This window comes from Erpetoichthys calabaricus, chromosome 1 (assembly GCF_900747795.2).
Source record: "Erpetoichthys calabaricus chromosome 1, fErpCal1.3, whole genome shotgun sequence".
Classification (NCBI taxonomy): domain Eukaryota; kingdom Metazoa; phylum Chordata; class Cladistia; order Polypteriformes; family Polypteridae; genus Erpetoichthys; species Erpetoichthys calabaricus.
In genome coordinates, this window is record NC_041394.2 from 270,989,363 (window position 1) to 271,003,749 (window position 14,387).

General features: G+C 34.1%; 1 protein-coding gene across 2 annotated transcripts in view; it reads right to left on the minus strand.

Annotated features, from left to right (window-relative positions):
- sema3d (sema domain, immunoglobulin domain (Ig), short basic domain, secreted, (semaphorin) 3D) overlaps nucleotides 1–14,387 on the minus strand; it is a 187,311-nt gene that overhangs the window by 76,476 nt on the left and 96,448 nt on the right. Inside the window, exons 4-6 of one of the 2 annotated variants that reach the window (XM_028814985.2) lie at nucleotides 9,888–9,950; nucleotides 8,611–8,730; nucleotides 8,059–8,155 (exon numbers count right to left, since the gene is read on the minus strand). In XM_028814985.2, the coding sequence (XP_028670818.2) occupies nucleotides 8,059–8,155; nucleotides 8,611–8,730; nucleotides 9,888–9,950 (280 nt within the window). The remainder of the gene's footprint in view (nucleotides 1–8,058; nucleotides 8,156–8,610; nucleotides 8,731–9,887; nucleotides 9,951–14,387) is intronic. The other variant, XM_028814990.2, reaches the window with a different exon arrangement.

Genomic DNA, 14,387 nt, shown 5'->3' on the forward strand with positions numbered 1-14,387 from the left:
AATCTTTTTTAGTTTCAAACCCTCTTATCTGGTTTAGGGTCATCGAGGGCCAATGTTCAACCCAAATTGAACACATTGATTGCAAGGCAGGAGCTTGCCTTGTATTGGGCTGCAGTCCATCACAGGGTACATCTACACATCCCAGGCCAATTTAGACATAGCAGATAGACAAACCTGGACACCTCTGAGATGTTTAAGGAAACTCCACATGGGCAGTGGTGGGCTAGATTGAAACCCAGGACTCTGCAGCAGCAATGCTAACCACTGATCTATTGTGTTACCACAATTTGCTATTTTCTGAATTATTTGTGAGAGGAGTTTATAAGAACGAAAAAATGAACTTTTAGAACTTTGGTAATTCTACTTTTCCATAAAAATATTTAAAGGAGTTTAGAAGAAAGGAAAAAAATGAACTTTTAAGACTTTGGTATTTCTATTTTTCCATAAAAATATGTTAGATGTATGAAAAAGTTACTTTTAGTTACAGTTTAATATTAAATATTAAAAATAGCAATATTATATTTTTAAAGATTGCTTTATATATATGGAAGTGGTTAAGTGATCAATTAGTTAACTTTCATCTGAATCTATGGGCACTTAGTTACTGTCCTAGTGTGACTATTTTTGACTTTGACAAAATGCCACTTCTGTTTACAAAGGAATGAACTTGTGCACTACACTGTATAACCCAATACGAGATTAGTAAAAAAAGTACAAATCTATTAATTGTGTCTGTTTTCATTTTTTTTTTTTTTTTGTTTTCAGGTAAATGATTTAACAAAGAACCTTTCAGTAAGAAATGAATTCCAGCTTATTGGTAACATAACATCCTTCAGCCAGCTATTACTAGAAGCATTTATAAATGCATCAATCACTGAGTGACCATGTTCTTCATGGAAGTGACAATAGCACTGACACAGAGCAGGGTGCCATAATGAAGAATGGGCAGTGTAATTAGTATTTGTTTTACTGACAGACAGACAAATGAACATGAACTATCTTAAAGTATCCTCTAGTGAAAGAATTGACTTTCTTCAAGCAGTGTCAGATCTTAAAGTGAGACCTTCAGAGTCACTTTGAGTATCATTTTACATAACTGGAATTTTACCATTAATAATTCTGCTGAAATTGTAACATTATTTTCATATACTTATCTCTTTTCTGTACCTGTCTTCATTGGTTGGAGTTGCAGGAATCTGAAACTAGGCTAAGCAGCAATGAGTGTAAATTATGAAAAAGCCCTGAATGGAATACTACTCTGTAGGAGATAAGTAATTCTCCCTATTAAAAAAAAATATAATATACATTTTCCTCTATAGACATGTATTTATGAGCAAAACTTTGCAGTATGTCTTTAAAATTTATGGAGAAATTTCTGTTTTGTTTTATTTCTGTGCTATTTTTTTGATTTTATGGGGAATCATGATACTGCAGTGGGCTAGCACCCTGTCCAGGGCTGGTTCTTTTCTTGTAACCCGTGGTGCCAGGGTTGGCTTCATTCACAATGACTCTGAACTGGATTAGAAGTTTAAAAGACAAATGAACTGATATACTAAGTATTAATCCATTAATTTTATATTATTAAGGGGAAATTGTGAGACATGCTGCAACTATGTAAAACTCTCTGCCATCCTTGAAACAATGAACCAGCATGGACAGTTTTGTGTGCATACATGGCCATAAATAAAACACATTCACGAGGGGCAATGAAATCCATCAAGGGTACCTCATGTTCACTGTCCTAATTGTGATTTTCACAGATGGTGTCCTCTTACATGTATTTGACTGCGATCCACTGAAGTGGTTCCCAACATTATATGGTACAAATTGGATGAGAATCTGATGTTCCACTCTAGATAAAAGTGTGACTTGCTCTATTCTTAGGGATGATAGAGAACTGCTTTAGATGATGGGGTTCAACTACCTCTTTGAAAGTCAAAAGTGAGGATTAGGTGATCATGAGGCTGGCCAAAAGATATTTAGTGTATCAGGAAGTGGTGTTAAAACAGAAGGTAAGTCCTCAGACAAAGCTTGCCTCATCTTTGGTCATAGGCTTTGGAAATTAACTTAAAATGTTATGTAGGTCATAGGCTTTGGAAATTAACTTAAAATGTTATGTACCTGGGTTTCAAAAACAGTTTTATACATAGGATTGTTTGGCTAACTGACATTCCAGAAGAATGTCAGAGGGCAGCCACTATTTCTCTAAATCAGAGCTTGCATTGTTGCAATGCAGCTTAAAGGGTGTTGTGAATGTAATGCTCTAATCTGTTTTAACCTTTAAATTTCAATTTTGACCTTCAATACAGAAGAATGGGTAGGGCTGTCAAATGACCTAATCATTAAGATTTGACAACATATATCAAAGAAAGTATATATTCAGATATGTTAAAGCATATCTTAAATATTCTTGGTGCTATATGTTTGAACAAAATGTGCTTTAAAATATTTCTTATTATTAATATGTTAATCTTCTTTGCTTGAGGTGCATCTGCAAAGCATGACAGACTTATGACTCATGCAGCCTTTAAATGAATGTGACACTTGAAAGCAGTACTTCACAATAATACTGTGCACAGAAAATAATAAATTTAAAGAGAAAACAGAATGGGCCACAGTTTGCATACATAAAATTCAGACAAAGCCACTCCCGATTGTCCAAACATGTTAAACACAATAAAAACACACGCAACCTGTGAACAATAGATTGGGTGTGTCGGCACAACCTGATTAAATACTTTGCAGCACTGGATGCTAGTTGAGTTCACTAGCAGCTCAACACTGCCATAAACACAGTCTGCACACACAATAAAGCATTGGAACACTGGCCTCAAAGTGGAAACCTGTTTGAAAGACTTAGCACTCAAGCAAACAATAACCTCTTAGGGAAAGATGCTTCTAATTTTAGCTTTTGTTTTTGTGTTGAATTTTATTCTATTAATGTGTTAAAAAATCAAATGACTTCTCTATATCAAATCCTGCAACATATTTGATTACTGTTCTGCTCTGTTGTTAAAGAAAGACCTTTATAATCTCTGCCATAAAAAATAAATACCTCTGTTTGTACGTATACGCTTTGTCCGCCGAGTATCACGTGGGGATTGTGGGTTGATCGTCTCCCATACTCGTTCTCAGTCAGCATGCCTCACTCATATAGTCAACATCCGTATGAGTGTATACTGCTTACTATAGCATTGTGACCACGTGTGTGTGTTGTAACGTGCAAGTCCCTGTCATGCACCCCAAAACACGAGGCTGAGACTCAGTACTTTAGTAAAACCAGCTTTATTCAGCGTGAAACAGGAACAGCACAGTCATTTATTGTAGTGGGATCTACCGCTCTCCTATACAGAGACACAGCAATCAGGCAGGATCGTGACCAAGTAATACTGTGCTCTTGCATTTATAATGTTCCTTGCATCACCCATCGACAGCAGGTGCTTATAGCTTGACTGCAATCTTTTCTGATTCACTTTTACGGCAAACTGCTATAGCGCTGGAAGCTTGCGGTTGCTTGCTTTGGGACGCTTTTACGTGTGTTGTCCCGTTGAGGGGGGGATCCCAAAAGAGTTTAGAAACCTTACAGTGCATAAAGCATTTTTTTTAATTTTGTGTCCAAGTGTAGTGACTCTTCACGCAAAAGCAACAGTCATTGGATAGGTTTCCTTGTTAAAGTCGCAAAAAAAGAAAAAGATTCCAGTGAGCCAACAGATAGCAGTGATTCCATTAGTTAGAGTGAAGATTTTGTATTAATCATTTTTATATAAATATTTGTGGGTTGTGAAACAAATTATCTGAGTTTCCATTATTTCTTATGGGGAAATTTGCTTTGATATACGAGTGCTTTGGATTACAAGCACGTTTCCAGAACAAATTATTATTACACGACCACACACTCGGTATATGAACAAGCCAGTTTCCCTTTCGGTTTGTACATGTTCAGTCTCTCCCTGTGCATTTCCTGTGCAGCGAGCAAGAGAGACAGCGCACGACACACACACACACACACAGAGGCAGCACAAGAGAGAGACAGCCGCGCGCACACAGGCAGCGCAAGAGAGAGACAGACGCACACACACATAGGCAGCGTGAGGCAGAAGGCTGGATGCATAAGGTAGGAAGGCTGTTAAAGAATGGGCTTCATTTTGTTTTCACTTCCGTTTACAGCGATCAGTTCGTAGTGTGCATTGTTGCAATGTTACTTTTCATGGTGGTTTATTAAATTATGGATTTTTTCAAATGTTCATTTTTTTCCCTGTGCTTAAAACTCATTAAAAAAAGTGTTTTTAGCCAGCGGTTGGTAGCGCTATAGCGCGAACTATTGCAGTGTTAGTTTTCTCTGTTGTTCAAGGTTTTCTCAGTGTTATTCAATGTTTTTACATTCAGTTTACTATTACGCTGTGCATTCTATGGTTTAATTAACTATATTTGTGCTTAAAAACTTAAAAAAAATATATATTTACATCTAGTTCGTATGGTCTGGAACGGATTAATTGTATTTACATACAATCTTATAAGGGAAATTGCTTCAGCTTGCGACCAGAGTTTTGGAACGAATTATGGTCGTGAACCGAGGTTCCACTGTATATATATATATGTTACGGCCAAAACCCGAAGTTCAGCCAGTTCCCGAATTGACTGGCCATTTCGCATTTTGGCCGCGAGGTGTGGCCAAAGTCCGAAGTACTAGAAATGACCGGCATATATGCTACTTTGGCCAGCCATTTCGCGAAGTGGCGAGAACTCCCTGGTCAAAATCCGATGTGCTGATATAAGACTGTCCGCTCAAGGTGCGAAGATGCTTAAAAATTGCGAAGATGCTTAAAAATATTCAGATGCAGATTCAGAAGTGAGTTTTCCATTCTGCACGAGAAACTGCTGAAGGCAGGTCTTGTTCAAAGCGGACGCCACTTGAGACGGCCTTCCCCTCGCCCAAACACTAACCTTAAGGTCAATAAAATAGGTCCCTGATGTTAAGTCACTATTTTATTGCTAAAATGATAAATGTGAAATCTACTTATATACCTGATCTTAATTATTGTAAAACAACCAAGTGGCGTCCGCTTTCTGAACATGAGCCGCCAAGGCTACACTCAACGCAATTGCACTACTAAGTGTGCAACAAATCGCTGCTCATGCCTTTTTCCTTCCGACTTTGGCTGATCGCCCCATGCCATTTCGCAAACTGGCTGGCCAAATCCCGAAATCGAGGAAAAGATCGGACATTGGCCGGTCAATTTACAGCGACATTGGCCATTTCCCGATTTGGCCAATTTTAGGTTTTGGCCGTAACATACACACATATATACATATATATATATATATATATATATATATATATATATATATATATATATATATATATATATATATATATATATATATATACACACATATATATATATATATATATATATATATATATATATATATATATATATATATATATATATATATATATATATATATATATATATTTACTATGAAGGGATATCTGGTGCTGCCAGGGTTTGGAGCAACAACTAAATTTTAGAATGAAACATAGCCTACGTCTTCTCCTGTATAAACTGGTAATCTGTGTCAGATATGTCAGAGATAGATTAAATGGTGTGGACTTGAAAACTGGACAAACACATCCACACAACTTTATATATTAGAAATCCATCCATCTTCTTAACCGCTTATCTAGGACAGGTGAGTAGGACAATTGCAGCCTATTCTATTAGGCATCGAGTGCAAGGCAGGAGTAATCCATGGTCAAGGTGCCTGTTCATTACAGGGTGAACTCACACACATGCTAGGGCTAATTTTGCATTTCCAGTTCACCTAACAAGTATGTCTTTTGACTGTGGGAACAAACGGCAGCACCTGGAGGAAACCCATATGGTCATGCAAATTCTATGCAGGGGGCACCTGGGACGTTAACCAGTCTCCTTGATGTGAGGCAGCACTATTAGGCATATACTGTATATACTGTATACAGATTTGGAAATTGCTGCAGTACTCTAACCATCTGAATGGAAGATGTGATTAGGTAGATTTAAATTAAATCATATATCAAGTCAATTCAATTTAATTTTGCTTATACATATACAATCTATATATATATATATATATATATATACACCACAGAAAATTAAATTAAAGTTCATCCATTGTTTTACTCTGTGACTGAATCTCTGGTATTCATAATATGGATAATTACAGCTTTCATTGAAAGTATCCCTTGCCGGTCACAGAGAACTGAAACATAATAAGTTGAACATGAAGATAGGAAAGTTTGGGACCAATGTGGAAAGAAGCACTTTTACTGTTGTAGTGAAACATATCTGGAACTGTTTACAAGCAGATGTTGAGTAAGAGACACTGGAATCTATTAGCAAGAATTTATTCAGTGGATAATATTTAACTTTCTGGGATCATTATAAACCCTCTTCTAGGTTGCCTAGGGGTGGAGTACTATTCAGTAGGTCAAGGACCCCCCAGATGGCATTTTTTTCAACTCTGTCATTTTCATTTACTCTCTTTCTCCCAAGTACTAATGGACTTATATTTCATTAAAGAGATTATACCCTGTAGGCATAAATGTTCCCATTATTCTCAGATCTTTTGAAGTTACTTCTTTAAGATATCCACAGAAATTAATCAAGCTCTAAAAAAAAACTGCCTTCCATTTTTTAAAGACGTGTACTAAACTGCATTTGTATTTAATTTAAATAGGTTTTTTGTTGCCTCTGTTATTGAAGTGGTCATCTTATTTTCAATTGGTTAATTTCATAATTGCATATAAAATAGCTGCATTTAAATTTTGTATTTCTTTACATTTGATTTTGCAGCTGAATAACATGAATGTGAAAACACTGTATATCATATTTTAACATAAATATTTCATTAATGGGTGGCATGGTAACACAAGGGTTAGTGCTTTTAGATCTCTGTGCCAGGCATAATACATTTTTATTGTAGTCCAGTTTTTCCTGGAGTGGAAATCACTTTTTTTTTTCATAATGCCAGTGTACACTTTTTTAGAGTTCATAAATATATCCTCTTAAATGTCAAGGCAGGTTTACTGGCAACCCTAAAATGGCTTTGAATAAGCTAGCATGGGAGTATGATTTTGTAATGAGTAAATTTCGGATTAGAAAAAGAATATGTTTGTTTCAATAATGTTTATTTTTTTAGATGTCTTCCTCTCTCTGCATATTGTACATATACTATATACACAAGCACCAATGGGAGACAACTTCATTGCTTATCTACTGATAATTCTAAGTTGAGGGGTGGCACTGTCATTTACTGCCTCTCCATGCCTTTTGCCCTCAGAGAAAAAGATTGGGATTGTGAGGAGCCCTAATGTAACTTCCACTTCCAGCTTTTGAACTTACCCTTTCCTCTGGAATCAACTTAAATAAGACACCATCACCAAAACAAGCCAGTCATTGAACTCGCGTCTGAGAAGACATCTCATCACAGCACTGGCTATATTTTGTATTTTTGAAAACTTTTCTATCCAGTTACATGGGGTTTATCATCTGATGTCCCAACATTTTATCATTGTCTGCCTTTTCATCTTAAAACTGTTTATAAATTTTGAATTAGTATTTGTGGACAAGCAATTTTTTTGATCAATATTATACTGGAACACTTGGAAAATTGTGTCTAAAATAAATAATGCAATATTTAAATATAATAATTATATTTACACATACGTATGTAATATTTTTATTAAAAACATTCTCACAAATCACAACGGTTTCTACAATTGCTTATTAATTTTAAAGGTAGCCTAGCTATGTGCTTTATAATCCAATAATGCAAACTGCCTTCTTATTATAACAAACTTTTAATTAGTTACAAATCAAAATCTATCATATTAAATCATAATAAAATGTATGCATCTCATTTTATTCTTAAGAGATTTTTAAGCTATTGAACCCATTAATGCACACACGATTTTTCAACATACTGTATGGTTTAACAAGTCTAATTGAATATACTTTTAAACTCATTAATGTAATTTTAAATTAGGAACATGGTAAGAAAAGGAACTTTATTTACCTATCAATACGGAGGCAAAAGGCTGCTTTGGATCGAAAGGACACTTCAGCCTACCAGACTCCAGACTTTCTGCATGTAGGCGAATTATGGATTCCTGCTGTGACAAAAATACAAAGGTTGAAGGTATCCTCTAAATACATATAAGTACATTTTTAATTTACATTGTACAGTATATAGTGAATTTGATGTGCATTTTGGAAGGTATTGGACTTTACTATTTCTTACGTTCAGCAGCAGTTTAATATGTTTAATATAAAAGATAGAAAAAGTTTTTGAAAAAGTCTAATAACTTTTTAAGTATAGCAAATTGAAGCAGATAAAAAACAGCCATTAGTGCATAAATGAAAATAACCAAGGTATTTTAGAATTGTAGTTGAGGTTTATCATTCTCAGTGATTTTTACAATTACTAAAATTATTTAGCATTGACATTTCATTTAAAAAAATACATTTCAAGTAAAACAAAGGGTGACACTATGTTTTTATACGTAGAATAACATCTGATCACAAGGCAGCTTCCTGCCATATTTTGCAAGGACTGGGTTTACTTTACCTCTCCGCGACTTCCAACCTGAACAAACCCACAAACTGGGTGAAATGCTCCTGTGCCACAAGCATAAACGTGAGTCTTGTTATAGTGGTGCAATACCCTGATGAAGTTAGCACATTCTGTCTGTAGAAGGAAAAAAATGGAATATAAAGTTTATATAGTAATGTTTAGTTTTATTGTCCTGCACATGTTGAGCTTGTGGAAATCAAGCTTTCAGTATGCTTAATATTATGTTTTAGTATTATCTTGTATAATAAAACTTGCTCTTATAAACAGATTTACACTCACAGAGAGTGGTACTATTAATTATGTATTTTATTATAAGAAGCCATAAAACACTCTTAAAGTTTGGTTAAAGCAATATTTTCCTAAGGACCTGTGATTTCAAGGCCTTAATGAGTGATGTTTGGCTCAGATGTTGTTTTCACCCAAAACCATCCAAACCACTTTAAATCTCTTTTGACATATAACCCAATGCAGAATATACAGTATATGTACTACAAGTCATTTATAATTTTACATATATATCACCTGAAATAAATCTCAACATACACTTTATTGTATAGTAATAACATCAAAATTTTAAACTTTTTATTCTAGCTCACAATGATGCTGATCAAGAAATGCTATCACACAAGAAATGCTTTCAGACAACTTCACAAATTTTGAGACAGTAATAATTATTTAACCTGGAATTTCTTTAAATTAAATATAAAAAGTTGGAAAGTAGAAATTAACATTCTATTTTCCTGCACTGATCATTTCTGTTTTTCATTACATCACATGTTCAGAGCTTAAGAACCCTAAATACAATAGGGTTTTAAATACAGTTGTATACTGTCAAGCATTTCTCTTTGCTATGTACTGCTTAGTTTTTCAATTGTTTCTGGAAAATATACTGTAGACCAAATAAAGCCTTTGGTCAAGTTTTACATGGCAGTATCTGACTAATACATGCATAAGAATTAGTTTCTATTTTGAAGAATTACTAAAACATTAATACACTAATATAAAATGTTTACTGTTGTGTTTCTTGCTGATGTAAGAAAAGGAAAAGACAAATTCAAAAATAGAAGACTGACGAGGCAGGCTTCAATCACAGTTTCAGTTGTTAAAGAAATGTAATATATGGTCGGTCTATGTAAAAATTTGAGCACTTGGCTGATTCCTTAAAGGAAAAACTTCTACATCAGCAGAATGTACATAATTTCTTTCACGGATAAAAATAACCTTGTTCATAAAAGCTTTTAAAAATCTACTTTTCAACACTTTATACTTACATGTGAATTTTTTCCAGCTAATTTGCACATTTCCACTCTTTCTTTTGATGCAGGCCAGTGTATCTGTAAAATCCATAAATTATTTTCAAGTTGGAATGTTTCACAGCATAAAATCAAAAGTAAAATAAGACATGTAAAGCATTTTTATTGAAAACTATTTCGGGGTGTTTTTGAACAAAATTAATTAAGGAAATGATAGACTAAATTTAAAGTGTATGTTGCTGACTGGTTTTAATAAATGGTTTGACTTTGTGGTTAGTGGCTTGCATCCTTTTCTTTTTCAGCTGTCATTGCTGGTGTCATGTGTGTATTGCATTGTTTATGCTACACTAGTACTTTAGCCTATATGATCTGAATGACTGCATAGGGCCTTTTTCTATTTAATTCTGTATAGCTGACCTATGTGGGTATTAATGTGTAATGTGTAATACAGTAGTGCATTACAATACTAGCATTATAGCAGAGAATTTCAAAATATGCAAATACCTGTATGTACTGCAATTACACATATGGCTTGTTTTGACTTCTTTCACTCAGTTAACAGCAGAAGTAGCCCAGAGTGGTTCTCCCTTCTGTCGTCCACACTGGGACATTAGCAGGTGAGATTTTAGATGGAGCTTACACCTATCAACCCTGTCCAGACAAAAGCAAAGGGAGGCCAAAAACTTCCCATGAAACAGAGTAGTAAACGCTTGCTTGATCTTGAGGTTCAGTATGAGTACACACCATGAAAGCAGGGTCTCATGATCCTTCTGGACATTTGTGTTTTATATAAGAAATATCAACTTATTCCATCCACAGAGAGAACAGCCTTTTGGATGTTAAGCATTCATAACAGCATTGCTTTTCGATCTTTTCAAAGTCAGTGTCCTCATGTCATTGTAAGGCAGAATTCACCACATGTTGGATTGTTCACCTACTAATAAGGAAAGTGAGCTGGGATTATACTGTTGTGAGACAGGTTAGTTTTATCATTTTGATGATGTTTTATAATAACTGTTATGCTCAGTATGTGAAGAATCTTGATCCAGACTGTTAACTTACTTTGAGGTTATGTAGGATTACAGGGGGAGAACCGGGTGTATGATTCAATCCAAAAACACCGTATTTGTGAAGCCATAATGTTAATGACTGCCCCCTCCCATTTTTATTTAGACTGTGGTAAAATACCATAGTTTCACAATAACCTTAGTGCAGGATTTCTCCAACCTGATCCAAACTATCTCTTAAATATATTTGTCTTACATTTATTTAATTAGGGGATGCTTTTATTCAACACATCTTACATATTACTATCCCATATTTGTTTATTTACAGTTTTTAAAGTTGACTTTCAGTCGCACAGTAAATCAGAAATGGGTAATAAACTCATAACTTCTTCCTTTGTGCAACTTACCTATCTAATTTTATTGTTTATGCTTTTCACTGAAAAAAGGTAATTTATTCATTCTCTTTAAATTACGCTGTTTGAGGAAAAAATCTTTCTAAAAATTGTAATTGTGTGAAGAAGGCAGTGATAAGAAAGATAAAGGGCAAAGTTCAAAAGCAGTATGAAATAATGGGCTAAGTACCCTTATAAAGAAAGCCTTAGTGTCTTTGTGTGGTCTGTTATTGTTCAGATATTGTTAGGTTGATTGTTAAAATGGATTAGGCTTTCACACCAGTTTACTCATCTAAATACTACAGGTTTACACCTTTAATCTGTAAGCTTACCAGTTCAACTTTATTTACAAGAAAATCAATATAGATATTTTATTAAATTTGTTTTTTTAATTAAATTACTATTACAGAAACATAAAATTGCCAATGCAATATCCCAATATGCCATTTTCTTAGTGTGTGTTCACAATGGAAATATTAAAACATCAATATACAGAAACTTCAATATAGTTAACTTAAAAAGCACTCCATAAATAATCATTCCTGTTAACAATGTTATATTTTAACTCTGGTAAATTGCTATGTCAACCACTGCCTTCAGATTTTGTAAAGCTAAGCCATGAGGAAAAAGGGACAAAGTAACACACTGGTGCAAATTAAACAGAAGAACATAAACTATTGTAGAACTTTGTGTGTCACCCTGTCAATTATTAAGTGTGAGAATGAGGTTAAAGTACTTTAATTTTGGATTTTGAGAATTAGACAGTTCACTGGGACTGTCACCTCCGATAATCTTATCAAGTATGAGAAAGTAATTGGAAATTGGATTTTAATCTTAGGGTTTAAAGGAATTAGGTTACCAGCTAAGTTTATTATACAATAAAAGTGGTATTGTTGTTCCCTTTATTTTCACTTAAACAAGTGAATAAAACGAAACCATTCAATCTGTAAGTATGGAATTCACAGACAACATTTGTAAATAACTACAGTAAATATATTTAACTTGTTATTTGTTTGAATAATGACATCGCTAAGACTGATTATGTGTCTGTGGCACTTTTTAACCACATGAAACATACTCTATATATGTGCATTCTGGCAAGATTCGGTATTAGTGTACAAGCTAACAGGATATACTGTATATTGAAATATGTGTAGTTTTTCTGGCTAAAAGTTTTAGTGTACATTATTACTAACTTTCTGCAGCTATAATTCATACAATAAAGTGTTTAGAGTGCTGGCATGCGAGCCATACTTTACAGATAAACTGTACTGTACAATTAAAAATACAATGCATTTGTGTTTGAACAAGCTAATTCCAATGTTTTCTTCTGTACTAAAAATGTTATCAAATGGTACCAAAAGAATGACTTGTTCTATTTCAACAAAACTATAATGCTAAGCAAATAACAATGAAGCTCTCAAATTGTAAAATTCACAGATTAATATCGGTAGATATTGAGTCTCTGAGTATTTTATGCTATGCTGTATGATTCCATTTTAGGAGCAGTGTTTTTCAGAATTTAAGGTATAAAAAATGAACAACTATAGAATGTTAACTTTTCTTGTTAAAAACATTCCATTATGATATGTCTAATGTGTTTATGATATGTTTATGTATCTAATTTTGTACTTTATTTGAATGAAAACACTACAAGAAAATACAATCAAATCCACACTTCAATTGTGCAAATAAGATTTTTAGGTTTACTGTGCATGATATCACAAAAAAGTGAGTATATAAAAGCTAAGCATGTTGTAGTGTAAGAACTTTAAATATATATTGGTTTTTAGATAACAAAAACCTGTAAGTAGTGAGTAGTAATGACTTTTAGCATGCTAGCTTCTCAAGGATAGCACTCTAAAGCCAGCATATCCATATTTGTTTCGCAGTTGTGAATGCTTGCGTGTGTTCGTGCATGGGTGACAATGTTTGTATTTCTCCAGAGTGAGGCTGAAATGGAATGGTTTGGAGCAAGGCCAAGACAAACAATGGAAGTATAAATACTACACAGACTCAACACCGCATTTTGTCACTAAATAGCTACTGCCAATTATCCAGCTATGCTGTGGGCTTTCTAAGAGACTGTGGTGTACTTTAATTTTTTCATTGTTATTAATTCAGCAGGCATCTTTATTCAAAGAAGCTTAAAGGCCATCATATACAGCCATATTTCCAAAAATGTTGAGACAGTATGTAAAATGGAAAGAAAACAGTGATTTAAATCTCTTTTTGCTCTTTTATCATATATAACTAAAAACAGTACAAAGTTCAGATATTACATATTTTAACATAAACTTAAATTTGTTAATATACGTTAATTCTGATTTGGATCATTTGAACACATTCTAAAAACATTGAGACAGGTTGCCTATGCATCTGTGTAATGTAATAAATAAAACCTGCTTGGAACCTTTCACAGGTAAAGAGGTGGTTATGCAACAGATGACACTATCGTGATTGGTTATAAAAGGAGCATCAATGAAAGACATTATTGTTCACAAGAAAGGATTGGTCATGGCTGAACTGCGTGACAAAATAGTTGATCAAGTTAGAAACAATATTCCTCAATATTGGATTGCAAACAATTTATAGATTTAACTATCTATGATCCAAAGCTCATGTCTCCTGCCTCTGTGTCTGATATGCCACAAGCAAAAAGTAGGCATCACCATCCAGCTCCTGTGATCCACCCAGAGGTCCTCCTTATGCAGGCTTCTCTTCACCATTAAAATACCAGACATCCTCACCTTCACAACACTCCTGTTTGAATAATCCTTCCCACAGGGTTATCAGTCCATAGACAGTGCTCCCTAGAAAGCCGTCTTCTGGCTGCTACAATCAGTGTTTTACACTTCATTTACTAATGATGTTTAATCTTAAACTCTTTTGACCTACACAAGCACTTTACAGGTGGCCTTTTAAAATTCTGAGATGAGGCTACACTGTACTCAGCTTCACAGAGGCCCTCTTTTTTTTTGAATGTGTTACAAGCATCAAATTTAGAATGAGAGTATATTTACCAAAATAAATTAATTAAATAAGGATAAAAGAACATTTACAAATCACTGCATTTACAAAGAAGATTTACAAATCATTTTACTGTCCCAAATTTTTTG